This window comes from Zophobas morio, unplaced genomic scaffold (genome assembly GCF_036711695.1).
Source record: "Zophobas morio isolate AGI-343-1 ecotype UQ-CSIRO unplaced genomic scaffold, CSIRO_AGI_Zmor_V1 ptg000014l, whole genome shotgun sequence".
NCBI lineage: Eukaryota > Metazoa > Arthropoda > Insecta > Coleoptera > Tenebrionidae > Zophobas > Zophobas morio.
This window is the reverse complement of record NW_026972119.1, coordinates 17868876-17896699: the sequence shown is the minus strand read 5'-3', so window position 1 is coordinate 17896699 and position 27824 is coordinate 17868876. Positions and strand designations below refer to the sequence as shown.

The following is a 27824-nucleotide window of genomic DNA, read 5'->3' as shown; positions in this document are numbered from 1 at the left end:
TTTTACTTATGGGGATCTCATTTGCCAAATCAATTTTATCCTATCAGATACTAGCCCCGCCCACCCACCCTCTATTTTATTAGAAAGTATGGCATTTGCCAAAATCAGTCTTATCTTGGCAGCTATTAGCCCCGCCCTCCCACCCTCCCTTTACTTAGAGAGTATCTCATTTGCCAAAATGAATTTTATCTTAGCAGCTACTAGCTAGGATAAGACTGATTTTGGCAGATGGCATATCTTCTAAGAATAGAGAGGGTGGGTGGGCGGGCCTAGTATCTGCCAAGGTATGACTGATTTTGGGAAATAAGATCTAAGATAAGAAAATACAGGGTGGGTGGGCGGGGTTAGTACCTGTTAAAATAAGTCGATTTTGGCAAATGGCGTACTCTCTAAGATAACAGAGGCTGGGTGGGCGGGGCTAGTAGCTACTAAAATAGAACTGATTTTAGGTGGTACTAGCCCCACCCGCCCACTATTTTCTTAGAAGGTATGTCATTTGCCAGAATCGAGCTTAGATTAGCAGGCACTAAGCCCGCCCACCCGCCTTCTATTTTCTTATGAGGATGCCATTTGTCAAAATCACTCTTATCTTAGCAGGTACTAGCCCCGCCCACCCACCCTGTCTTTTCTTAGAAGATATGGCATTTGCCGAAAGCAGTCTTATCCTAGCTAGTAGCTGCTAAGATATAACTGATTTTGGCAAATGAAATACACTCTAAGAAAAGAGTGGGTGGGTGGGCGGGCCTAGTACCTGCCAAGGTAAGACTGATTTTGGCAAATGAGATTCCTCTAAGAAAACAGAGGGCGGGTGGGCGGGGTTAGTACCTTCGCAAATAACTCGATTTTGGCAAATGACATACTCTCGAAGAAAAGAGAGGGTGGTTGGCGGGGCTACTAGCTGCTAAGATACAACTGACTTTAGCAGATACTATTCCCACCCGCCCATTTTCTTAGAGGGTATGTCATTTGCCACATCAGTTTTATTCTATCAGATACTTGCCTCGCCCACCCACCCTTTCTTTTCTTAGAAAGTATGGCATTTGCCAAAATCAGCCTTATCTTGGCAGCTGTTAGCCCCGCCCACCCACCCGTTACGTAGAGAGTATCTCATTTGCCAAAATGAGTTTTGTCTTAGCAGATACTAGCTAGGATAAGACTGATTTTGGCAGATGGCATACCTTCTAAGAAAAGAGAGGGTGGGTGGGCGGGCCGAGTATCTGCCAAGGTAAGACTGATTTTGGGAAATAAGATCTCTCTAAGAAAATACAGGGTAGGTGGGCGGGGTTAGTACCTGCTAAAATAAGTCGATTTTGGCAAATGGCGTATTCTCTAAGATAACAGAGGCTGGGTGGGCGGGGCTAGTAGCTGCTAAGATAGAATTGATTTTAGGTGGTACTAGCCCAACCCGCCCACTATTTTCTTAAAGGGTATGTCATTTGCGAAAGTCGTTTTTAGATTAGCAGGTACTAACCCCGCCCACTCACCGTCTATTTTCTTAGAGGGATCTTATTTGTCAAATCAGTTTATCCTATCAGATACTAGCCCCGCCCACCCACCCTCTCTCTTCTTAGAATGTATGGCATTTGCCAAAATCAGTCTTATCTTGGCAGCTATTAGCCCCGCCCACCCACCCTCCCTCTTCTTAGAGGGTATCTCATTTGCTAAAATCAGTCTTATCTTGGCAACTACTAACTTCTTCTGTTGTCGTTTTGTTCTAGTTTATCTTTTTCTTTTTCCCGTATCCGCTCCTTTAAATCTACAACAATTTTTTGTTATTTCATTTTGACTTCTCTTCACTTACTCTTTTCCTGTGCCGCTACTTGTGGTATTTTTGTTGTAATTCCAATTCCTTTTCTTCCATTCCATTTTCGCGTTTCTTCTGCATATTTTCTAGTTGAGTCTGGCACGCTTTCGGTCCTGTTTTGTTCTCCCCTTTGACCTCACTTTTACTCCTATTTTTTGTATCATGAAGATTTCTATTTCGTTTATTAATTCTTCTCTGTTCTGTATCTATCGTGCGTTTCAGATAAATCTGCATCAAGTTGATTTTAAATATGTGAACACACTTTAATTTAGCCACTAGATCATCTTATACGTTTTTGACAGTTGCTGTTATTACTGTGATTAATTAACCAATTATTATCAAAAAAATCGTCTACACTTTAATTTGTTTATATATTCACAATTTACAGATATAACAGACAGTTGTTCTAACCTCAAACCCTAAATTTGACAGATCAAGAGGAATTTTTCTTTCATACCAACGTAAATCTTTTAATTGCTGATTTTTATTCTCGATTATACGTTTTATGTTCTGGTTTAGTTTTATCTATTTAGTTTCCCTCTTCCTCATTATATTTGTTCGGATTTCTTATTAACTTTTCAGTTCTTTTGAATATAGTCTCTTCTTTTTACTCCTATCTTTTTCTTTTGTTTCTTGAGATAAGTATCCGCTCTTTTTTACTCATTTCATGACCATTTCACTAAATGTTTTAGGTAATCCAACGCGTTTTTGTGTAATACGGTTGGAATTCTTCTTGAATGTAATCTCTTCTTTCCATCCACGATCTCATTGATTCACTCCTTTTATTCCCACAAGATCCCACTATTTTTTCAAATCCCACTGCTGACACCACTTTCACAGTAGATCTTTTTTTGCAAGTCGAAAACTTATAAAAAAAAAATATACGCTTGACTGTCTACGGCCTCAAACTTCGCATTTCAGACGTTTTCTGTTCTCGAATCCTCCATTACTAAAACATTCTCGACTCTTACTTACCATTTCTAGCTTTCTATATGTGACACGCAAACTGCATTTTATAAAATAATTCCGGATTTTCCCAAGTGATAAAACCTAAGTTTAATGATCCGTTGTTTTTATAGTGTGTGAAGGTAACAAAAATGTCAAGAAACGCATAAAATTACAAGATTAACACGAAAAATGACAGTGAATCGAGTTTAACTGCTATCAGAACAACGCACGTTGAATAGGTATTTTGTAATGAATAATTTAAATTGGGCAGAATTTTCTCTGAACCTTGAAAAAATTCCAATGTTATCACAGGTTCTTTGAGTGACAATCGTCCACACCTACCAATGATTGTTTGATAAACAATTAATTATTTCAGGTATTTTCGCGTGAATAAATTTAAATAGGATAATCCATCGGCGCAGTTTCGCCATACGCGAAATTGCTTGTAAAACGAGATCATAAACTTTACCCTATAATATGAACTTTATTTGTCACGTAATAAAATAAAAGGACTCCCAAAACAGACTTTCGAACGCAGAGACAAAATTATTACGTAATCGTCCACACCTACGAAATTTTATTTATTTTAGTAATAGTCGTTCTATAAATAAATCATTGTTTTGATTAAAAATAGTATTTTCGTGTGAACACTTGAATAAATTTAAATATGGTAAGATTATCGGCGCAGTTTGCTATTACACCTATCCATATGTAAAATTGCCTGTAAAACAGGAGCATAAACTTCACCCGATGATGTGCATTTTATATTCTGTCACGTAATAAAACAAAAGGACTTTAGGACCGTCAGGTATCCCAACTGCTATTGTTTCAGCACTAACTTTCTAAATTCTTAACTAAGGTTGTTTTCTCTTGGACCCTTAATGAAGGTTGTTTGAGAATTTAGCTCGTTAATTGAGCATTAAGCTTTACACGAAGATTTTGTAGAAGACGGAGAAATCCATACTTCCGCTATAATTAATTACGTGGACTTTCCCATTTTGTTTAAAGCTCAGAATCAAGTGTAGTGTAAGGCGCATTCATAAACCACTAGTACAGACGTACGTTATTTAATAAAATTTAAATATCATTTACCCAAAATTCTCTTTCACCCGCTTCGGGTGTAATTTGCACTCGCATAAATTACCCCCTGGTCAATTCACGCCACGTGAAAGGCGCGTTTTTGATTTTCGACGCCTAATCCTCTGGCACTGACCGTACCCATTATGCACGTCTAAATGGGCCGCTACCTGGAATAATTACAAGTACATCGCAATATATTGATTGGAATCTCATCCAGTGGGAGGACGAGCATTCCTGGGCGCGCGCGCCCTCATTCCTCGACAACAACGACAGTTCAACCGGAGATTTTCCACTTGGTACAGGTCAGGGTGGCCCTCGGCAATATGTTTCGGGTTTTCCGGAGTCACAGACTAATTGCATCCGTTCGACATGAATTGCAGTGATGCGGTCGGAAAAACGACCAAATACAGATGCGTGAGTATAGTCGTTTTAACCCCATGTAATTCCGCCAAACCCGGAGATAAATTTCACACTCGCTGTTTTCGCCGACATAGGGGCTGGGGTGAAATTCGGCGAGGATTCGATGAAATACGACGGAGTTGGTTTTTCAGATGACAGATGGGAATTGTAGTTGTGTGTTCATAATTGTCGTGCGTCTAATTGCACATGCAAATTGGGTGGTAGATGGAGTGAGCCAAGGCTCCGGCTTGAACCGGTGTAATTTATTCTATTGTGTAGTGATCGAACGACAATTATGGTAATGTGCGGTCAGTCTGAACAAATTGTTGTAATAAGTAATGAAGGCTGTCTTTACCTTCAAAGGGCGACACACATATTTTTGTAGAGTACTATGTGTATGAGAATCAACAAGCAGGTTAATTTTTACGCGTGGGTACCCCTACTTGTTGACAAACTGAGGTTATATTGGGTTATGTTTTTATTTGCGTCAGTGAATTGTTGATTTTTCGTATGTGGGTTGTTTCCTGTTTGGAGTATATTAGCTCAAGCTTTACTAACTAAGGGATGGCCACTCGACCTTATGATCATGTATACATAATTGAAGGTTTTTTAGTGCTGGCCGGTGATATATCTATCAATTGGGTCTAGTTCATGGATCGCCGCATGAAGTTAATTTCTACTATAAAAGAATGATTCTATTCATGAAACTCGTTGGAACTGTGTTTCATGAGTGGACAAAATCAATACAAAACTCATCTAAGTTTTATTGTTTTCGCAAAAAAAAAAGATGAATAAGGGTTGGATCTGTACAAAATGAACGAAAATAGACCATCTACGTCGATAAAAGCAAATATATCCGCACATACACATTATTATCCTCACAACACCGAAAATTTGACTCTTATTATGAATAGAGCGACAAAATTGATAGCATGATCAGAAATTTTTTAAGTTCAAGTTCATAGTTACATGTTCATTTCCGTTCAAAAGTCTATATACTGTGTCTAAAACAAATTTTGTACATATTTATTTAAAATCGTTTTAATCCGAATTACTGTGAGACAGTCAAAATACTGTTTAAAGTATTTCTTACCAAAGTGTTTATTAACGTTAACATTTTGTCTTGGATAACCAGAATTTTCATCTATTTGAAAAACGACTTTTTTTGAATGCAAAATTGTGACAAAATGAAATCCAGTTTACAATTTTCGAAGCCCTTTTAAAAGTAAGAGAAAGTTTTAACAGTTCATTAATCGAAATATATTAAATAACCAGAAATTTCATGTATTTAAAGACGACTTTTTTGATTGGTAAATTGTGACAAAATAAACTCCAAGTTAGCGTTTTCAACGAGCTTTTTAAATTAAGACAAGCTTTTAACAGTTCATTAACCAAAATATATAATTTAATATATGAAATCGAAACAAAATCAGAGAAAGTTTATTGATAAGAATATTAAACTGTCACCTTATTTTTTCTACAGTCAGGAGCTTGTGAATAATCATAATAGAGTTTAAAATATGTGGTAGTAAAATGTTAATTAACGTTAAAATTTTATTTTACATAACTAGAATTTTCGTGCATTTGATGACGACTTTTTTCAAATGGCTAATTGTGACAAATTAAAATCCAGTTTAACATTTTCAAAGAGCTTTTAAAACTGAAAAAAGATTTGAACAGTTTATTAACCGAAATATATTAGATAGCCAGAAATTTCATGTGTTCGACGACACTTTTTTGATTGGCAATTTGTGACAAAATAAAGTCTAGTTTACTGTTTTCAAAAAGCGTTTTAAATTAAGAGAAGATTTTAACAGTTCATTAACTGAAATATATGTTTCAAGATATGAAATCGAATCGTAATTATACAAAAATTTTGATAATATAAAACTGTAACCTTATTTTTTTCTGCAGTGAGGAGTTTATGAACAATCATAACATTGTTTAAATATCTGGTAGCAAAATGTTAATTAACGTTAAATGTTATTTGGATAACCAGAATTTTCGTGTATTTGAAGACGACTTTTTTGATTGGTAAATTGTGACAAAATAAACTCCAAGTTACCTTGTTCAAAGAGCTTTTTAAATTAGGAGAAGCTTTTAACAGTTCATTAACCAATTTAAGATATGAAATCGAAACAAAATAAGACAAAATTTATTTATAAGAATATTAAACTGTCACCTCAATTTTTCTATAGTCAGGAGCTTGTGAATAATCATAATAGAGTTTAAAATATGTAGTAGTAAAATGTTAATTAACGTTAAAATTTTATTTTACATAAATAGAATTTTTGTGCATTTGATGACGACTTTTTTCGAATGGCTAATTGTGACAAATTAAAATCCAGTTTAACATTTTCAAAGAGCTTTTAAAACTGAGAGAAAATTTTAACAGTTCATTAACTGAAATATATTAGATAACCAGAAATTTCATGTGTTAGAAGACACTTTTTTGACTGGCGAATTGTGCCAAATAAAGTCTAGTTTACTGTTTTCAAAAAGCGTTTTAAATTAAGAGAAGCTTTTAACAGTTCATTAACCAAAATATAGAATTTAAGATATGAAATCGAAACAAAATCGGAGAAAGTTTATTGATAAGAATATTAAACTGTCACCTTATTTTTTCTACAGTCAGGAGCTTGTGAATAATCATAGTAGAGTTTAAAATATGTGGTAGTAAAATGTTAATTAACGTTAAAATTTTATTTTACATAACTAGAATTTTCGTGCATTTGATGACGCCTTTTTTCGAATGGCTAATTGTGACAAATTAAAACCCAGTTTAACATTTTCAAAGAGCTTTTAAAAGGAAGAGAAGATTTTAACAGTTCATTAACCGAAATATATTAGATAACCAGAAATTTCATGTGTTAGAAGACACTTTTTTGACTGGCGAATTGTGCCAAATAAAGTCTAGTTTACTGTTTTCAAAAAGCGTTTTAAATTAAGAGAAGCTTTTAACAGTTCATTAACCAAAATATAGAATTTAAGATATGAAATCGAAACAAAATCGGAGAAAGTTTATTGATAAGAATATTAAACTGTCACCTTATTTTTTCTACAGTCAGGAGCTTGTGAATAATCATAGTAGAGTTTAAAATATGTGGTAGTAAAATGTTAATTAACGTTAAAATTTTATTTTACATAACTAGAATTTTCGTGCATTTGATGACGCCTTTTTTCGAATGGCTAATTGTGACAAATTAAAATCCAGTTTAACATTTTCAAAGAGCTTTTAAAAGGAAGAGAAGATTTTAACAGTTCATTAACCGAAATATATTAGATAGCCAGAAATTTCATGTGTTCGACGACACTTTTTTGATTGGCAATTTGTGACAAAATAAAGTCTAGTTTACTGTTTTCAAAAAGCGTTTTAAATTAAGAGAAGATTTTAACAGTTCATTAAATGAAATAAATGTTTCAAGATATAAAATCGAATCGAAAATACACAAAATTTTTGATAATTTAAAACTGTCACCTTATTTGTTTCTACAATGAGGAGTTTACTAACAATCATAACACAGTTTAAAATATCTGGTGGCAAAATGTCAATTAACGTTAAAATGTTATTTGGATAACCAGAATTTTCATGTATTTGAAGACGACTTTTTTGATCGGTAAATTGTGACAAAATAAACTCCAAGTTAGCTTTTTCAACGAGCTTTTTAAATTAAGAGAAGCTTTTAACCGTTCATTAACCAAAATATATAATTTAAGATGTGAAATCAAAACAAAATCAGACAAAGTTTATTGATAAGAATATGAAACTGTCACCTTATTTTTTCTACAGTCAGGAGCTTGTGAATAATCATAATAGAGTTTAAAATATGTGGTAGTAAATGTTAATTAACGTTAAAATTTTCTTTTATATAACTAGAATTTTCGTGCATTTGATGACAACTTTTTTCGAATGGCTAATTGTGACAAATTAAAATCCAGTTTACCATTTTCAAAAAGCTTTTAAAAGTAAGAGAAAATTTTTAACAGTTCATTAACCGAAATATACTAGATAACCAGAAATTTCATGTGTTCGACGACACTTTTTTGATTGGCAATTTGTGACAAAATGAAGTCTAGTTTACTATTTTCAAAAAGCGTTTTAAATTAAGAGAAGATTTTAACAGTTCATTAACCGAAATATATGTTTCAAGATATGAAATCGAATCGAAATAACACAAAAATTTTGATAATATAAAACTGCCACCTTATTTTTTTCTACAGTGAGGAGTTTACGAACAACCATAACACAGTTTAAAATATCTGGTAGCAAAATGTTAATTAACGTTAAATGTTATTCGGATCACTAGAATTTTCATGTATTTGAAGACGACTTTTTTGATCGGTAAATTGTGACAAAATAAACTCCAAGTTAGCTTTTTCAACGAGCTTTTTAAATTAAGAGAAGCTTTTAACAGTTCATTGACCAAAATATATAATTTAAGATATGAAATCGAAACAAAATCAGAGAAAGTTTATTGATAAGAATATTAAACTGTCACTTTATTTTTTATACAACCAGGAGCTTGTGAATAATCATAATAGAGTTTAAAATATCTGGTAGTAAAATGTTAATTAACGTTAAAATTTTATTTTACATAACTAGAATTTTCGTGCATTTGATGACGACTTTTTTCGAATGGCTAATTGTGACAAATTAAAATCCAGTTTAACATTTTCAAAGAGCTTTTAAAAGTGAGAGAAGATTTTAACAGTTCATTAACCGAAATATATTAGATAACCAGAAATTTCATGTGTTCCAAGAAACTTTTTTGATTGACAATTTGTGACAAAATAAAGTCTAGTTTACTGTTTTCAAAAAGCGTTTTAAATTAAGAGAAGATTTTAACAGTTCATTAACCGAAATATATGTTTCAAGATATGAAATCGAATCGAAATTACACAAAAATTTTGATAATATAAAACTGTAACCTTATTTTTTTCTACAGTGAGGAGTTTATGAACAATTATAACACAGTTTAAAATATCTGGTAGCAAAATGTTAATTAACGTTAAATGTTATTTGGATAACCAGAATTTTCATGTATTTGAAGACGACTTTTTTGATCGGTAAATTGTGACAAAATAAACTCCAAGTTAGCTTTTTCAACGAGCTTTTTAAATTAAGAGAAGCTTTTAACAGTTCATTAACCAAAATATATAATTTAAGATGTGAAATCGAAACAAAATCAGAGAAAGTTTATTGATAAGAGTATTAAACTGTCACATTTTTTCTACAGTCAGGAGCTTGTGAATAATCATAATACAGTTCAAAACATGTGGTAGTAAAGTGTTAATTAACGTTAAAATTTTATTTTACATAACCTGAATTTTCGTGGGTTTGATGACGACTTTTTTCGAATGGCAAATTATGACAAAATAAAATCAAGTTTACCATTTTCAAAAAGCTTTTAAAAGTAAGAGAAAAATTTTAACAGTTCATTAACCGAAATATACTAGAAAACAAGAAATTTCGTGTGTTATAAGACACTTTTTTGATTGGCAATTTGTGACAAAATAAAGTCTAGTTTACTGTTTTCAAAAAGCGTTTTAAATTAAGAGGAGATTTTAACAGTTCATCAACTGAAATATATGTTTCAAAATATGAAATCGAATCGAAATTACACAAAAATTTTGATAATATAAAACTGTAACCTTATTTTTTTCTACAGTGAGGAGTTTATGAACAATCATAACACAGTTTAAAATATCTGGTAGCAAAGTGTTAATTAACGTTAGAATGCTATTTAGATATCAGAATTTTCATGTATTTGAAGACGACTTTTTTGATCGGTAAATTGTGACAAAAATCCAGGTTACCTTTTTCAAAGAGCTTTTCAAATTGAGAAGATTTTAACAGTTCATTAACTAAAATTACAAAATATTAACTCGAATTAAAATAAAACAAAGTTTATTGATAGCAATACAAGGTGACTGCGAAATACATGCAAAAAAAAATGGGGAATAGCTCACAATATGATTATGTCACTGGCAAAAATTCACGGTCCTAAGTAGTAGCAGTGTCTAGAAAAAAATATTTGAAATTCAATGTAAATTGTTGTACGCGCCGCTGGACTGTTTTGTGACCTACATAATTACTACAATGAATGGAACAGAGCGAGTCGGTTAAAGAACCAAAAAAGTTACTTTATCAGGCACTTTTTTAATCGCAACGTGAAAAACACGAAAAGGGCCAGTTAGCATCGAGCGGTCGGTGAAATCGGTTTATGGTGCAGTTTTCCCATGCAGATTGTGTCGATATGGTAATGGGTGCATCAGTGGTACAGCATCTCCGAGATCATGGTACCTTCAACCTCAAACTCACGATCGTGGCCGTGATAGGACAGAAAAAAGAAGTTGGATTTTCACAGCTTGTAGTGCATCCTACATTAAAAGAATACGGCCACATCCATACCATGTTGACAAAGTACAGGGTTTGGAGTCCACTGATTGTTCACGTTGTGTAACTCACTTTTTGTCCGATGGAACTCCACGTAGTCGTCAACAAGTACGATTTCAAGAGACGGTTTTCGATAAATGTGTATCAGTTGGATGAAACAGTTCGTTTGTGGAAATCAACAGTGTCCAGAAATTATCGAAGAGCTTCAACAAGTGAAAGTGACACCCGCTACTCCGGTGTTTTTTTACCTATCAACAAACCTCTTGCGACGCTCTGACGCCTGTATTGCTAGTCAAGGACAACATTTTCAACATTTCTTGTAAAAAGGTAGTAGCATTCTAAGTTGCTCTTATTTCTGTTCCAATAAACAACGTAAAATCGTTGTGACAAGGACCAAACATCCATCAGAATCAAAATTACCAAAAAACTTTCACACTGACCTTTAACGATGAATGAGTAAATGAATGAACGAATGATAAGCAGCAAAAAGTCGGTTTTACTTTTAATTGAAACTGAAAGTGTTTAGGTCGTTTTTATTCGAACGTTTTTCCAACTCTGTTTACAAGGTGGCTCAGTGCCTTCGTATCGAGGGTGGTTCATGGGGGTTTTGCCCCATTCGATTTTTAATTTCTTTTTTCTATATTTCGGCTCTACTAGGGTGGGGGATGCCGTGGTTAAAATATTTGCACTTATTTCGCAGTCACCCTGTATAAAACTGTCAACTTACGTTTTTCTACAGTGAGGAGTTCTCATAACACAGTTTAAAATATATTTCAGCAAAATACTGATTAACGTTAAAATTTTATTTTAGGTAACCAGAAATTTCATGTAGTCGAAGACGATTTTTTTTTATTCTCAAATTGTCACAAAAGAAAGTCCAGATTTTAACAGTTCATTAACCAAAATATGTGTTTCAAAATATGAAATAGAATCGAAATGAAGCAAAGTTTATTGATGACAACAGGAAAGCGCCACCTTATAGGACATCTTATTTCTTTTTTCAAATTTGTGTTTGAGTTAAATACATATTTTTGAATACCAGGATTAGAATTCTAGTGGAATTTTACCTTTACTAGAAATATTACGTTCCAGCAAAAATTTGTGTCGAATTGACATTAAAAAAAAGAAATTTTTCCTTCGGAAATTTTGTCGCCGACTGGATAATTCCTTCAGGCTTCGACCCGACTGGCGCTGAAACCATTGGAAACTTCTGTCGGAATGTCTGAACACAGAAACACAATTAAACGCTAGAAACTCGCTAATTTAGCTGAAAAAGGAAATAATGTCGGCACGTTTTTGCATTTTTTTCCTAAAATTATGATCAATTTGGTTCTCGTAAACTTTAAACTTCAGGTCGCCGCTTATTTGTCGTCACATAAATATCGTTTATATCTATAATTAAGGATGTGTAAAATGCAAATGTTCATTCTGTTATTTGTCACGATTGTGAATATTTTACGACAGTTTTATAAAAAACGCATATCTGAGCACGTGTAAATGACATCAAAAAACTCGTGACGTGACATTTTTTATTTGAATCTGGGTTTTGAATTAAATTTAATTATTTTGGTTGTAAATACACCTGGTCATCAAGTTAATGGCTACTGTATACATACAAAAAAATTTGAGTTATTTTTTTTCTCGTAATTTTTAACTTAAAAATTCAATTTTTGTTGATTTACGCAAAGTATTTTTTTCACGACCTCTGCCATTTCAGTTCTCGATTTTTATCACTCCAATCAACAAGTCTGAACCTCAGACACAGTTTTCTCGTCCCGGCGTGGGAATCCTAGAAATCCGCAATCTAAATCCGCGTAATGATGGATTTCCGATCCTTGTTGAGCTGACACAGAAATTAAAATTTTCGAAGGCGAAAAAAGCCAGTGATTAAAATTCTTCCTCTCTACTGCAATAAATGGCGAAGTTATTAACACAAATAGCACCGCTAATTATGTGATGGCAACAAAGATAGTAAGTTGTATCCTGGCCAAAAGACGACCAACGACAAAAAATCAAACAGCGTCTATTCTGGTATTCGAAGATCAATCGGAACGCCGAGGCTGCTCTTTCGCACTTAAAATATCTCACAATCCTCCTGTGAAACCGATATCTCCCTTATTTTTAAACATTCGAACGGGCTCTTTATAGTCTGTCTTTCCTTTCCATTATGGTGTTTCAGGGTGATGCTTCCGGTTTTCAACACTTCGTTGCTTTCTCCGGTGTTATCTGGTTTTCGTTTACGTATTTTCTGTTTAGTGAGTTGATAGCGATAGTGCATTGATCATTTTGATGGGTGGTTTTGGTTTCTGGGCGAATCTTTATTGGAGCGACTTCGCAGTTTGGTGTTTTTAGTTTTGATATTGGAAAAGTTGGGAAGTTTCTCGGATTTGATATAGATTTATCATTTTGCGGGTTTTTGTTCTTATTCGAGTTAGAGCTAGACGTCCAGTGAGGTTACGTTGTATCATACCTAGTCGATTAGCAATGGGTGATTCAAGTTAATAGAAATTGACTCATGTGGTTGTTCAATAACACCTTTAAATAACAATTATTCCCATTAAGAAATATAATTTGTAAATAATGTCGTCATTACATTAACGTGCTTGATAAGGAAGTTATTAAAGTGAGGTTAGAATAGGCTTTCTTTAAGTAATTCCATTAAATTACATAATCAATTATCTTGTCTTTTCTAACGAAGAAGAATTAGCACAAAGCAAATTTTTTAAAAGGGGTGATGGATATTTTAATTTAATCTCAGTATAGCAGAATTCCCATTTTTTATTTATTTTCCAGGCAAATAAATCGGAAATATTGATACACTATCTTTAAAAAAATCCCGTGAATGTGTAAATACACATGTATTAGCAATGCAAACAATTATGTACACATGTAAACAAATCTGTTTTATTTATAGCAATGAATATGCCTATAAATTTTCAAAAACTTTGTGTTGTCAGAAAAAGGCTTTACGGTCAAAGAACCATCATTATTTTGAAGAACAGAGTTAACAGTTTTAAAATTTTAAACGTTTAAAAAAATCGCAAGGTTGTAAATGTTTAAAAAGTTTGCATTGCAAGAGGTCATAAATGAAAGTAAATGTCTCATTAAACAAACGAGTACCAGTTTTGACTCTATACAAAGTGAAAAAAATGACAAAGGTTTGAGTTCCACGTATTTAAAAAAAATAATTGTAACGTGCGATTCTTCAAATTTCGAATCTGGGTTGGCGTTGGAATAAAAAGTCTTGTCGTTGATAACATCAATTTTCAACGTGTTCACTTTTCTAGGTTAGATATCACTATTCCGCATTTAACTTGACATTGACGTATGTGTCTCAACTAGCTTACCAGCCTACCTAGATTGCAAATTTAAAAATCAGTCGAACCTTATATTTACAATTTTTCAAAAAAATTTGCATTCTAGCCTTGTTTGAATGCCTTTACTCCAGTGGCGTAACACAATAATGATATTAATCGCTACTTACCCAAAATAATATTAACTTAAGTATGTATTGTTTTTTTTTTCTATCGGTTATCTAATTTAAATATTTTCGAGTTCTGTATTAGTTTTAAATATCCTAATGATATTTGTTTAAAATGAGAGTATAACGTTTTTGTCCAAATTTCTTCTGAATAGCAAGCGTCTTCGCTTATCCAGTAATTTTTGTTTCTTGGTAAAATATTGTAAACAATTATTCGTTGTTTTTCCATATCCAAAAGCCGTGATCATTGCCACTTGGTTTCGCAATATCCGTTTTCCGTTTATCACAAACTACGGATCACTGCACAACAGAATTTATTTAGTGCATTGAACAATAAATGCATCGAATTGTTTTTATATTTTAAAAACATAGCTTTTACTAAACTGGCAAAGTCCGGCTTGTGTCATTTAGAAAAAAATAATGTTTCGTTGAAAACTCGAAACAGCGCAGTTTTGAAACGAAAGAATAATCGGCGCAGTTAGAATACACCGCTATAAATAATGAAGGTCATCAAAACAGACCACCAAAAATGTCTGAATTTTTTATTTGTTGTCAGATCGAGGGGCGGAGCTTAATTGGAAAGTTCATATGTATTTGATTCTTTATAAAGTTGCTTAAATAATCTCAGGTCTCACAAGTGTCTATTTAATTTTGACATAATATCGTGGGTCACGTGTGTCAATTTTAAATTATGACACAATTTCCGAGGCCACAAGTGTCTATTTTAAATAATTGACCCAATCTGAAGGTCACGTGTGTCAGTTTTAAAATGATTATGACACAATCTGGAGGGCCACAAACGTCCATTTTAAATTATTATGTCACAATTTCGGGGTCCCAATGCTTTAAGTATCGTGTTGTTGAAGGAAAAGTATATACATATTAAGAAAAAGAAATCTTGATTAATTAAGCCCCACCCACCCGCCCGTCTCAATTGTGACGAATTTTTCATTTGTTGTCAGATCGAGGGGCGGAGTTTACTTGCAAAATTCATTTGTCTGAAATTATTGGAGAATATCGGGGGTTTCCGAGTGTCTTTTTTAAGACGATTATCAATGAATCTCGGGGGTCACAAGTGTCTTATATTAAATGATTCTGACACAATCTCGAGGGCCACTTGTGTCAATTTTAAAACATTGTGACACTTATGAACTTTTATTTAAGCTCCGCCCCCCATCTCACGACAAATAAAAAAAAACACAATTAAATGGTCAATTTGAGGTTAGAATTATGTCCAGTTGCGTCACGAGTGTTGCCAAATCTACCGATTTACGCTACAAATTTACGAACAAGTCGAGTTGTGAATACTAAACTTTTATTGTCGAGTAGTTTTTTTCCTTGTTTCGATTTCATTTTGCTTTTGAGAGAATAAGAATATGTATGCCTTATGTTTCTAAAATAGTCTATTTTCTGCAATATGATTATGCCTCAAACATGGACTTTGCACTTAAGCTCCGCCCCTCGAACTCATAACGAATAAAAAATTCATTACAATTGAGATCCGGGTGGGTGGGTGGGGCTTAATTTGTAATTTTTGTTTTCTTATTATGTGCAGTTTTCTTTCAACAACATAAAAAAACCTGTATAAATTAAGAAAAATAGGCTCATTATTAAGCCCCACCCACCCGCCCGTCTCGATTGTGACGAAGTTTCCAATTGTTGTCAGTTCGAGGGGCGGAGCTTAATTGCAAAATTTATATGTGTTTGATTCATTAAAAAGATTATTAAGTAATTTCACAGGTCCCAAGTGTCTTTTTTAAGACGATTATGAAGGAATCTCGGGGGTCACAAGTGTCTTATTTTAAATGATTGTGACACAATCTCAACGGCCACATGTGTCAATTTTAAAAGATTATGACACTTATAAACTTTTATTTAAGCTCCGCCCCCCATCTCACGACAAATAAAAAAAACACAATTAAATGGTCAATTTGAGGTTAGAATTATGTTCAGTTGCGTCACGAGTGTTGCCAGATGTACCGATTTACGCTACAAATTTACGAACAAGTCCAGTTGTGAATACTAAAATTTTTATTGTCGAGAAGTTTTTTCCTTCTTTCGATTTCATTTTGCTTTTGAGAGAATAAGAATATGTATGCCTTATTTTTCTAAAATAGTCTATTTTCTGCAATATGATCATGCCTCAAGCATGGACTTTGCACTTAAGCTCCGCCCCTCGATCTCATAACGAATAAAAAATTCATTACAATTGAGATCCGGGTGGGTGGGTGGGGGTTAACTTTTAATTTTTGTTTCTTAATATGTGCAGTTTTCTTTCAACAACACAAAAAACCTGTATAAATTAAGAAAAAGAGGCTTATTATTAAGCCCCACCCACCCACCCGTCTCGATTGTGACGAAGTTTTTAATTGTTGTCATTGCGAGGGGCGGAGCTTAATTGCAAAATTCATATTTGTTTGATTCATTAAAAAGATTATTAAGTAATCTCACAGGTCCCGAGTGTCTTTTTTAAGACGATTATGAAGGAATCTCGGTAGTCACAAGTGTCTATTTTAAATGATTTTGACACAATATTGAGGGTCATGTGTGTCAATTTTAAATGATTGACACAATTTCCGAGGCCGTAAGTGTCTATTTTAAATTATTGACACAATTTGAAGACCACGTGTGTCAATTTTAAAATGATTATGACACAATTTCCGAGGCCGCAAGTGTCTATTTTAAATTATTGACACAATTTGAAGACCACATGTGTCAATTTTAAAAGATTATGACACTTATGAACTTTTATTTAAGCTCCGCCCCCCATCTCACGACAAATAAAAAAAACACAAACGGTCAATTTGAGGTTAGAATTATGTCCAGTTGCGTCACGAGTGTTGCCAGATCTACCGATTTACGCTACAAATTTACGAACAAGTCGAGTTGTGAATACTAAAATTTTTATTGTCGAAAAGTTTTTTCCTTCTTTCGATTTCTTTATGCTTTTGAGAGAATAAGAATATGTATGCCTTATTTTTCTAAAATAGTCTATTTTCTGCAATATGATCATGCCTCAAACATGGACTTTGCACTTAAGCTCCGCCCCTCGATCTCATAACCAATAAAAAATTCATTACAATTGAGATCCGGGTGGGTGGGTGGGGCTTAATTTTTAATTTTTGTTTTCTTAATATGTGCAGTTTTCTTTCAACAACACAAAAAAACCTGTATACATTAAGAAAAAAGGCTAATTATTAAGCCCCACCCACTCACCCGTCTCGATTGTGACGAAGTTTCCAATTGTTGTCAGTCCGAGGGGTGGAGCTTAATTGCAAAAGTCATCTTTGTTTGATTCATTAAAAAGATTATTCAGTAATCTCGGAGGTTCCGAGTGTCTTTTTTAAGACGATTATGAAGGAATCTCGGTAGTCACAAGTGTCTTATTTTAAATAATTTTGACACAATTTCCGAGGCCGCAAGTGTCTATTTTAAATTATTGACACAATTTGAAAGCCACGTGTGTCAATTTCAAAATGATTATGACACAATCTTGGGGGCTACGAATGTCTATTTTAAATTATTATGACACAATTTCGGGCGCCCCAATGCTTGAAGTATCGTTGTTGAAGGAATACTATAAACATATTAAGAAAAAGATACCTTAATTAATTAGGCCCCACCCACCCGCCCGTCTCGATTGTGAAGAATTTTTCATTTGTTGTCAGATCGAGGGGCGGAGCTTACTTGCAAAATTCATTTGTCTGAGATTATTAGAGAATATCGGAGGCCCCGAGTGTCTTTTTTAAGACGATTATGAAGTAATCTCAGGGGTCACAAGTGTCTTATTTTAAATGATTGTACACAATCTCGACGGCCACATGTGTCAATTTTAAAAGATTATGACACTTATGAATTTTTATTTAAGCTCCACCCCCCATCTCACGACAAATAAAGAAAAACACAATTAAATGGTCAATTTGGGGTTAGAATTATGTCCAGTTGCGTCACGAGTGTTGCCAGATCTAGCGATTTACGCTACAAATTTACGAACAAGTCGAGTTGTGAATACTAAATTTTTTTTGTCGAGTAGTTTTTTCCTTTTGATTTCATTTTGCTTTTGAGAGAATAAGAATATGTATGCCTTGTTTTTCTAAAATAGTCTATTTTCTGCAATATGATCATGCCTCAAGCATGGACTTTGCACTTAAGCTCCGCCCCTCGATCTCATAACGAATAAAAAATTCATTACAATTGAGATCCGGGTGGGTGGGTGGGGTTTAACTTTTAATTTTTGTTTTCTTAATATGTGCAGTTTTCTTTCAACAACACAAAAAAAACTGTATACATTAAGAAAAAGAGGCTAATTATTAAGCCCCACCCACCCACCCGTCTCGATTGTGACGAAGTTTCCAATTGTTGTCAGTGCGAGGGGCGGAGCTTAATTTCAAAATTCATATTTGTTTGATTCATTAAAAAGATTATTAAGTAATCTCGGAGGTCCCGAGTGTCTTTTTTAAGACGATTGTGAAGGAATCTCGGGGGTCACAAGTGTCTTATTTTAATGTGACACAATCTTGACGGCCACATGTGTCAATTTTAAAAGAAAATGACACTTATGAACTTTTATTTAAGCTCCGCCCCCCATCTCACGACAAATAAAAAAAACACAATAAACGGTCAATTTGAGGTTAGAATTATGTCCAGTTGCGTCACGAGTGTTGCCAGATCCACCAATTTACGCTACAAATTTACGAACAAGTCGAGTTGTGAATTCTAAAATTTTTATTGTCGAGTAGTTTTTTCCTTCTTTCGATTTCATTTTGCTTTTGAGAGATTAAGAATATGTATGCCTTATTTTTCTAAAATAGTCTATTTTCTGCAATATGATCATGCCTCAAACATGGACTTTGCACTTAAGCTCCGCCCCTCGATCTCATAACGAATAAAAAATTCATTACAATTGAGATCCGGGTGGGTGGGGCTTAATTTTTAATTTTTGTTTTCTTAATATGTGCGGTTTGTTTCAACAACACAAAAAAACCTGTATAAATTAAGAAAAAGAGGCTAATTATTAAGCCCACCCACCCACCCTTCTCGATTGTCACGAAGTTTCCAATTGTCAGTGCGAGGGGCGGATCTTAATTGCAAAATTCATATTTGTTTGATTCATTATAAAGATTATTAAGTAATCTCGGAGGTCCCGAGTGTCTTTTTTAAGACGATTATGAAAAAATCTCCGTAGTCACAAGTGTCTATTTTAAATGATTTTGACACAATAGTGAGGGTCATGTGTCACTTTTAAATGATTATGACACAATTTCGGGCGGCCCAATGCTTGAAGTATCGTTGTTGAAGGAATACTATATACATATTAAGAAAAAGAAACCTTGATTAATTAAGCCCCACCCACCCGCCCGTCGACGAATTTTTCATTTGTTGTCAGATCGAGGGGCGGAGCTTACTCGCAAAATTCATTTGTCTGAGATTATTAAAGAATATCGGAGGTCTCGAGTGTTTTTTTTAAGACGATTATGAAGGAATCTCGGGGGTCACAAGCATCTTATTTTTAATGATTGTGACACAATCTCAACGGCCACGTGTGTCAATTTTAAAAGATTATGACACTTATGAACTTTTATTTAAGCTCCGCCCCCCATCTCACGACAAATAAAGAAAAACACAATTAAATGGTCAATTTGAGGTTAGAATTATGTCCAGTTGCGTCACCAGTGTTGTGAATACTAAAATTTTTATTTTTGTATATTTTTTTCCTTTTTTTTATCTCCTCTTGCTTTTTAGAGAATAAGGATATTTATCCCCTATTTTTTGAAAATAGTCTATTTTCTGCAATACGATCATGCTTCAAACATACGGACTTTGCAGTTAATCTCAGCCCCCCTATCTCATAACGAATAAAAAATTCATTAAAATTGAGATCCGGGTGGGTGGGTGGGGCTTAATTTTTAATTTTTGTTTTCTTAATGTGTGCAGTTTTCTTTCAACAACACGATACTTAAAACATGTATACATTAAGAAAAAGAAGCCAATGATTTTTCATTTGTTGTCAGATCGAGAGGTGGAGGTTAATAGACAACCTACGGGAAAAAATGGCCTCTCAGCAATAATAACAACTTGAAAGTGTTGATGTTTAACAACTAATTCACAGATTACTAAACGTAAATCATTCATTAAGACCCTATATGTATACAGGTACAGAGTAAGTATATTAAAAAAATTTAAGGTTTCTATAGACGCCCATTCTAACATTTATAGCATATTTAACCCGTTTAAATCGATAACACAGGCCTGCGATGGTTTTCCCCCAACAAAATGAAGTAGTAATTTCGGTAGGTCTTAGATACTCATGTATAAAAAAAAATTGCAAAAATTTCCATCACGTACAGTTTCTGGAAAAAATATTTTTTTCAGTTTTGTTCTTAGTACTATAAAAATTAACTTCTAGATTTTGTGGTAATAATATGTATGGATAATGTTGTTGATATTTCATTTTGTGTTCAGCTTAGTAAGAGTTATTTGTGTCGACTATGCGCTTACTACCCTGAATTTAAACAAAAATTACGAATGTCTTCTCGGAAATGGGTTAATTCTTCAGATAACTTCTGTTACATTTGTAGAACTTATTTAATCAGAAAACAACAACAAATAATTTCTGAATTTATCTAACAACTATGCGAAAGTTATTTTAAAGTTAATATAAAAAAACCAAGAGAAAAAATGGGTGCCTCATAAAATGTGTTCACTGTTCATGCACCTCGCAAATGGTCAATAGGAAAAAAAAATCTTTAAGTTTGCTGACACCAATGATTTGGTTGGAGCCATAAAATCATACAGACGATTGTTACTTTTGCTGTTCAAAAATAAAAAGATATAATGCGAAAAATGTAACAGCAATAACATATCCTATCGTGAATACAAGAGAAAACGCTTAAATCATAGCTTTGAAGAAAGAAAAAAAGAAGCTTTTTGATTTATTTGTTTTTTTAAGTCTTGTTTATAACTAATTTAGTTCATTTAATAAATAAACATTCAATTTTATATTCTTTATATTTTATTTTTTCATAAAAATTGTTTGAAAAACTATGAATATTTAGGCCTACATAAAAATAAATCTCGATGTGCTACAAAAAAACTAGAGTTATATTTTAATTCGGCATACATAAATATATAAAAAAAAAACAATATTATTTAAAAGGGAAATTAAAAGTTATATTTCGCAGGCCTGTGTAATATAATAATACGTCAGACGACTACTCGTACGATAGTCCCAAAGTACAGCCAAAATTCTATATCAATCAGATAATTTAGAAAGATCCTTAAACCGACAGTCATAACCCCTATTAAGTACCCCAAATGTGTCTCTATTTACTTATATGATGAACGCGAAGCGGGAGCGACGCCGTGGTCGAGTCCCCAAGACTCCCCAGCTGTTGCAATGACCCCCAACACTTTGATCGCTGACCGAAACTTATTTACACAACCACGAACCCACATCTTCCCCTATCTCACACGTCTTTTTTTTCCAGAGAGGTGCGCACTGTGATACTACAAAAGGGAAATTCAGGTTTGGGTTTCAATATCGTAGGCGGCGAAGACGGAGAAGGAATCTTCATATCATTCATTTTGGCTGGAGGCCCAGCGGATTTGAGTGGTGAACTGAGACGAGGCGACCAAATACTCAGCGTCAACGGCGTCAACCTGCGGAATGCCACGCACGAGGAAGCCGCTCAGGCCCTCAAAGGCACGAATCAAACTGTGACCATAGTAGTGCAGTATAGGCCCGAAGAGTACAACAGATTTGAGGCGAAAATCCATGACTTGAAGCAACAAATCTCGCATCCCGTCACAGGGGGCACTCTATTACGTACATCACAGAAACGCTCTCTTTACGTAAGGTAACTATTCAAGAGTAGAATCAGTCTGCGGGTAGAGTTTAACGTGCGGTTTCATTGTAGGGCTCTATTCGACTACGATCCCATGAAGGATGACGGGCTGCCGAGCCGAGGCCTGGCTTTCCATTACGGGGACATTCTGCATGTTACCAACGCGAGCGACGACGAGTGGTGGCAAGCACGACGCGTACTTAACACAGGGGACGAACAGGGTATGGGAATTGTTCCCTCGAAGCGGCGCTGGGAGCGGAAGCAGCGGGCCAGGGACAGGTCCGTTAAATTCCAGGGACATATGCCGAATATATTGGAGAAGGTTCGTGCCAACTTTCGCAATTCGTTCACGTTTCTACGATTTTTCATTTTAGCAATCGACGTTGGATAGGAAAAAGAAAAACTTCTCGTTTAGTAGGAAGTTCCCGTTCATGAAAAGTAAAGATGACAAGTCAGAAGACGGCTCGGATCAAGAACGTAAGTTTGTTTTGTGAGTTAGGGCGGTGACAGTCCTTCCCGATGTCTTTCATTTGTCAAAATTTCGTTGAGTTTTTTTCGTAAGGATTTGTTTATTTTTGTACTATTTTTATGTTTTTTTTTTCACCTGTAGACTCCCCTTCTGCCACTCCTAACTCTGCTAATGATAATGAACGAAATCCCTCATGTAAGTACTCATGAACTACTAATATCTTTTAAGTATGGAAAGTGGGGACAGTGACTAACTCATAACGTGTGGTCTGATGGTTCAAACTACTTGTGTGGCAACGTTGACTAAACACAATCATGCTTGTTTTTCACTTGTCTGTGGTAAATAAGACGAAAAGACATCTTGAAAAGTTCCCGAACTTATTCGTTACTAAGATTCATGGGCGCCCCAATTTTTGGATCAATTTCCTTATAATATCAACGTCATTAATGACGTCATTTCTTTACTAATCATCATTATTAAATCGGCAATGCCGGGCAGAAATTACCCTTTGCAGCTGATATTACGTTGGTGTTTCGTGACATTACGTTGGCACTACTGATGATAAAACCTATGATATACTCATTTGACAGTTACGTTTTAAATGCTACTTACCTGTCCATAGCTTGCGCTATATAACAAAATATTATTTTTTTTTTTAATAGGTTATACTCTTTTTCGTATTTTGATGAAATTTTTTATTACGTATATTTAAAAATTGATATCACAGTTACTTGTGGAAATTTCGAAACGCGGTTTTCACCACAGTTTTCAGCTTACAGAACTCTAGACGCTACCCAAGAAACATTAACGATTCTTATTCTATTTTTTGTCGTCTAATATGTGGATGTGTCTCTTAAAAAAGAAAGAGAACACAAAATAGAATATGATGCAAGACAAAATATAGGTGTTCTATTTGAAAAAACTGAAATACCGCGTTGTCAGCTGTCAAGATTGACGATTGACATATCTGTCACAGAAGTACTTCCGTTATGCCAACATAAACATAAGAAAATTTTATATTTTTTTCTGAAAGTCCTGCAAACAGACTCAATTATTTCTCAACACTCGGTATCGATATTTGAATATTTTTTTATAAACACTGTATCTGAAAATTTAATCCCATTTGTACCACAATAAAGCGCGTACCTTTCTTTATCTCTTCACAAAATATTGAAAGACATACTTTAAAAATAACCCTACTAAGATTTTTTGTGAACCCTTCGATTGCTAAAAAATTTCAAGAAAATTGGAATAACGTGGCAACGTCGCATTCACATTTCAAACATAAACTGTGACTGTAGGACCTTAAGAAGAGGACAATCAAAATACATACATACATACATAAAGGTAAAAGATATATAGGGTGTTTCATAAAAAAAAAATGAGTTGTGTGCTAGGCCTTAAAAACAGACCACTCTGTATAGTTAAAAATAATTTTAGAATATAGTTCGCAAAGAAGCGTACAATTTTAGTATTTGACTTTGTTTTTTCTGTTTCGTATAATTAATGAGATATCGGGGAAGGCGCGCTTAATGACTCATCCTGTATATTTAAATTTCGGGGCCCCCAATGCTCTAAGTGTCGTGTTATTGAAATAAAACTATATACATACATATTAAGAAAAAGAAACTTTGATTAATTAAGCCCCACCCACCCGCCCTTCGATTGTGACGAATTTTTCATTTGTTGTCAGATCGAGGGGCGAAGCTTAATTGGAAAATTCATATTTGTTTGATTCTTTAAAAAAATTACCATAGAATCTTGGGGGTCCCGAGTATCTTTTAACTTTCTTTATCTAATGTAGACAGTGTTCTTTCAACAATAAAATATTTCAAATATAAAATGGTCAATTTGAGGTTAGAATTATATCCAGTTGCATCACCAGTGTTGCCACATCTACCGATTTAACCTACAAATTTATAATATGAATTTTTATTCCCTATTTTTCTAAAATACTCTATTTTCTGCAATACGATCATGCCTGAAACATATCGACTTTGCAGTTAAGCTCCGCCCCCCGTTCCTATAACGAATAAAAAATTCATTACAATTGAGATCGGGCGGGTGGGTGGGGCTTCATTTTTAATTTTTGTTTTCTTAGTATGTGCAGTTTTCTTTCAACAACACTATACTTAAAACATGTTTGAAAAAAAATATATACATATTAAGAAAATGAAATCTTGATTAATTAAGCCCCACCCACCCGCCCTTCTCAATTGTGATGAATTTTCCAATCGTTGTCAGTTCGAGGGGCGGAGCTTAATTGAAAAATTCGTATTTGTCTGATTCATTAAAAAGATTATTAAAAATAATCTCGGAGGTCCCGAGTGTCTTTTTTAAGACGATTATGAAGAAATCTCGTAAGTCACAAGTGTCTATTTTTAATGACTGACATAAACTCAAGGCCACGTGTGTCAATTTTAAAATGATTATGACACAATTTCGGCGCCCCAATGCTTTTAAGTATCGTGTTGTTGAAAGAAAAGTATATGCATATTAAGACAAAGAAACCTTGATTAATTAAGCCCCACCCACCCACCCGTGTAATTTGTGGCGAATTTTTTATTTGTTGTCAGATCGAGGGGCGGAGCTTAATTGCAAAATTCATTTGTTTGACTCTTTAAAAAAATTATTAAAGAATCTCGGTCACAGGTGTCAATTTTATATGATCTCGAGGGCCATGTGTGTGTCAATTTTAAAAATTATGATATTTAATTTTTCATTTAAGCTCCGCCCCTCATCTCACGACGAATAAAAAAATTCATTACAATTGAGATCGGGTGGGTTGGTGGGGCTTATCCTTTAACTTTTTTTTCGTAATATAGACAGTGTTCTTTCAATAATAAAATATTAAATATATTAAATGGTCAATTTGAGGTTAGAATTATATCCAGTTACTTCACCAGTGTTGCCAATTCTACCGATTTAAGCTACAAATTTACAGAAAAGTCCAGTTGTGAATACTAAAATTTTCATTCTTGTATAGTTTTTGCCCTCTTTCGATCTCCAGAGAGAATAAAAATGTTTTTCCCCTTTTTTTCCAAAATAGTCTAGTTTCTGCAATACGATTATGCGTCAAACATATGGACTTTGCAGTTAAGCTCCGCCCCTCGATCTCATAACGAATAAAAAATTCATTACAATTGAGATACGGGTGGGTGGGTGGGGCTTAATTTTTGTTTTCTTAATATGTGCAGTTGTCTTTCAACAACACGATACTGAAAACATGTTCCAAAAAAAAAAACTATATACATATTAAGAAAAAGAAATTTTCATTAATATGTATATAGCCCCACCCACCCGCCCTTCTCAATTGTCACGAATTTTCCAGTTGTTATCCATTCGAGGGGCGGAGCTTAAATGCAAAATTCATATTTGTCTGATTCATTAAAAAAGATCATTAAATAATCTCGGGAGTCACAAGCGTCTATTTTAAATTATTGACACAAACTCAAGGCCATGTGTGTCAATTTTAAAATGATTATGGCACAATCTCGAGGGCCACAAAGTCTATTTTAAATTATTATGACACAATTTCGGCGCCCCCATGCTTTTAAGTATCGTGTTCTTGAAAGAAAAGTATATACATATTAACAAAAAGAAACCCTGATTAATTAAGCCCCACCCACCCGCCCTTTTCAATTGTGACGAATTTTCCAATTGTTGTTAGTTCGAGGGGCGGAGCTTAATTGCAAAATTCATTTATTTGATTCTTTAAAAAGATTACTAAAGAATCTCGGGGGTCACAAGTGTCAATTTTAAAAGATTATGAATTTTTCATTTAAGCTCCACCCTCCATCTCACGATGAATAAAAAAATTAATCACAATTGAGATCGGACGGGTGGGTGGGGCTTAGCCTGTGACTTTCTTTTCGTTTTATAGACTATTCTTTGAACAATAAAATATTTAAAATTTTAAATGGTCAATTTGAGGTTAGAATTATGTCCAGTTGCGTCACGAGTGTTGCCAGATTTACCGATTTACGCTACAAATATACAGAAAAGTCAAGTTGTAAATACTAAAATTTTTATTTTTGTATAATTTTTTCCTTCTTTCGATTTCCTGTTGATTTTAAGTGAATAAGAATATTTATCCCCTCTTTTTTTAAAATAGTCCATTTGGACATTGCAGTTAAGCTCCGCCCCTCGATCTCATTATGAATAAAAAATTCATAACACTGGTCAACAAAATTCAATTTTTTCTCTCTAACTTTGACATAATTGTAATGTTTTCGTTTAATTTGTGTCTGTGTTTGTAACAAAGGGCATAAACCTTACAACTTAGCTCAATTAAAAATAAAAATGCATATTTGATGTTAAAAACAAAAAGCAGGTAAAACAATTTAATTTTTGTATCTTTAACGGCAAAAAGTGATGTATTAACAAAAGAACAACCATAATTAAGAAAAAAAACAACGATTGTAGTTTAAAAAACGAAAAAAACAAAAGAAACAGCTAAGACCGACGTTTTTTCGGTTGCCTCCTATAGATTTCATTGGAGATCTCTCGCTTGATGGTCCCGCAGTATTCTGCGAGCATTTAGATGTTCCATCGATCTTGGTAACGTTTTTGTATCCACAAAATGCCCAGATGGAAGCGTTCTCTATGTCCGTCACTCACGTCGTCAAAATTTTTGGGGAAAAAATCAAGATGCGAATACATAAAATGCACTTTTAAGAATATGTTAACTTTAAATTTTTTATATGATGATAACATGTTTTCTACTTACTAAACGTAGTTTTCTTATTGTTTCCCAAGAAGTTTGTAGCAATTTGATCACAAAAAAATACACCTTATAGAAAGTTTCCTATTACTTAATAGTACGATTTTTGTATTTTTCAAAGGATAATATTGAAGATTACTTTTAAATGAGAGCTAAGTTTGGGTTTAGCCGTTTATAATATCATTTAAAATTGTTAATTAAATAATAATTGGCTGCTATAATAAAAGTTAGAGTTTAGCTGTTGACCAGTGTAACAATTGAGATCGGGTGGGTGGGTGGGGCTTAATTTTTAATTTTTGTTTTCTTAATATGTGCAGTTTTATTTCACTAACACGGTACTTACAACATGTTAAAAAAAAAACTACATTCATTAAGAAAAAGGGGCCAATGATTAAGCCCCGCCCACCCACCCCTATTTCAATTGTGATGATTTTTCATTTGTTGTCAGATTGAGGGGCGGAGCTATATTGCAAAATTCATTTGTTTCATTCTTTAATTAAATAATAATTATTAAAGAATCTCCTGGGTTGCAGGTGTGGTTTTAAATTATTTTGATCAATCTCGAAGACCACATGTGTCATTTTTAAAAGATTATGAATCACACTTATGAACTTTTCATTTAAGCTCCGCCCCCCATGTTACGACGAATAAAAAAATTAATCACAATTGAGATGAGGCG

The 27824-nt window shown here is 33.9% G+C and overlaps 1 protein-coding gene across 12 annotated transcripts in view; it reads left to right on the top strand.

The window, feature by feature from the left end:
• The window catches only part of LOC135128588 (disks large 1 tumor suppressor protein), a 1417771-nt gene that overhangs the window by 1382612 nt on the left and 7335 nt on the right, over positions 1–27824 (top strand). For 10 of the 12 annotated variants that reach the window (XM_064055493.1, XM_064055492.1, XM_064055490.1 and 7 more), the window contains 4 exons: positions 21597–21965; positions 22026–22275; positions 22328–22430; positions 22564–22617. In XM_064055493.1, the coding sequence (XP_063911563.1) occupies positions 21597–21965; positions 22026–22275; positions 22328–22430; positions 22564–22617 (776 nt within the window). The remainder of the gene's footprint in view (positions 1–21596; positions 21966–22025; positions 22276–22327; positions 22431–22563; positions 22618–27824) is intronic. The other 2 variants (XM_064055491.1, XM_064055488.1) reach the window with 1 other exon arrangement.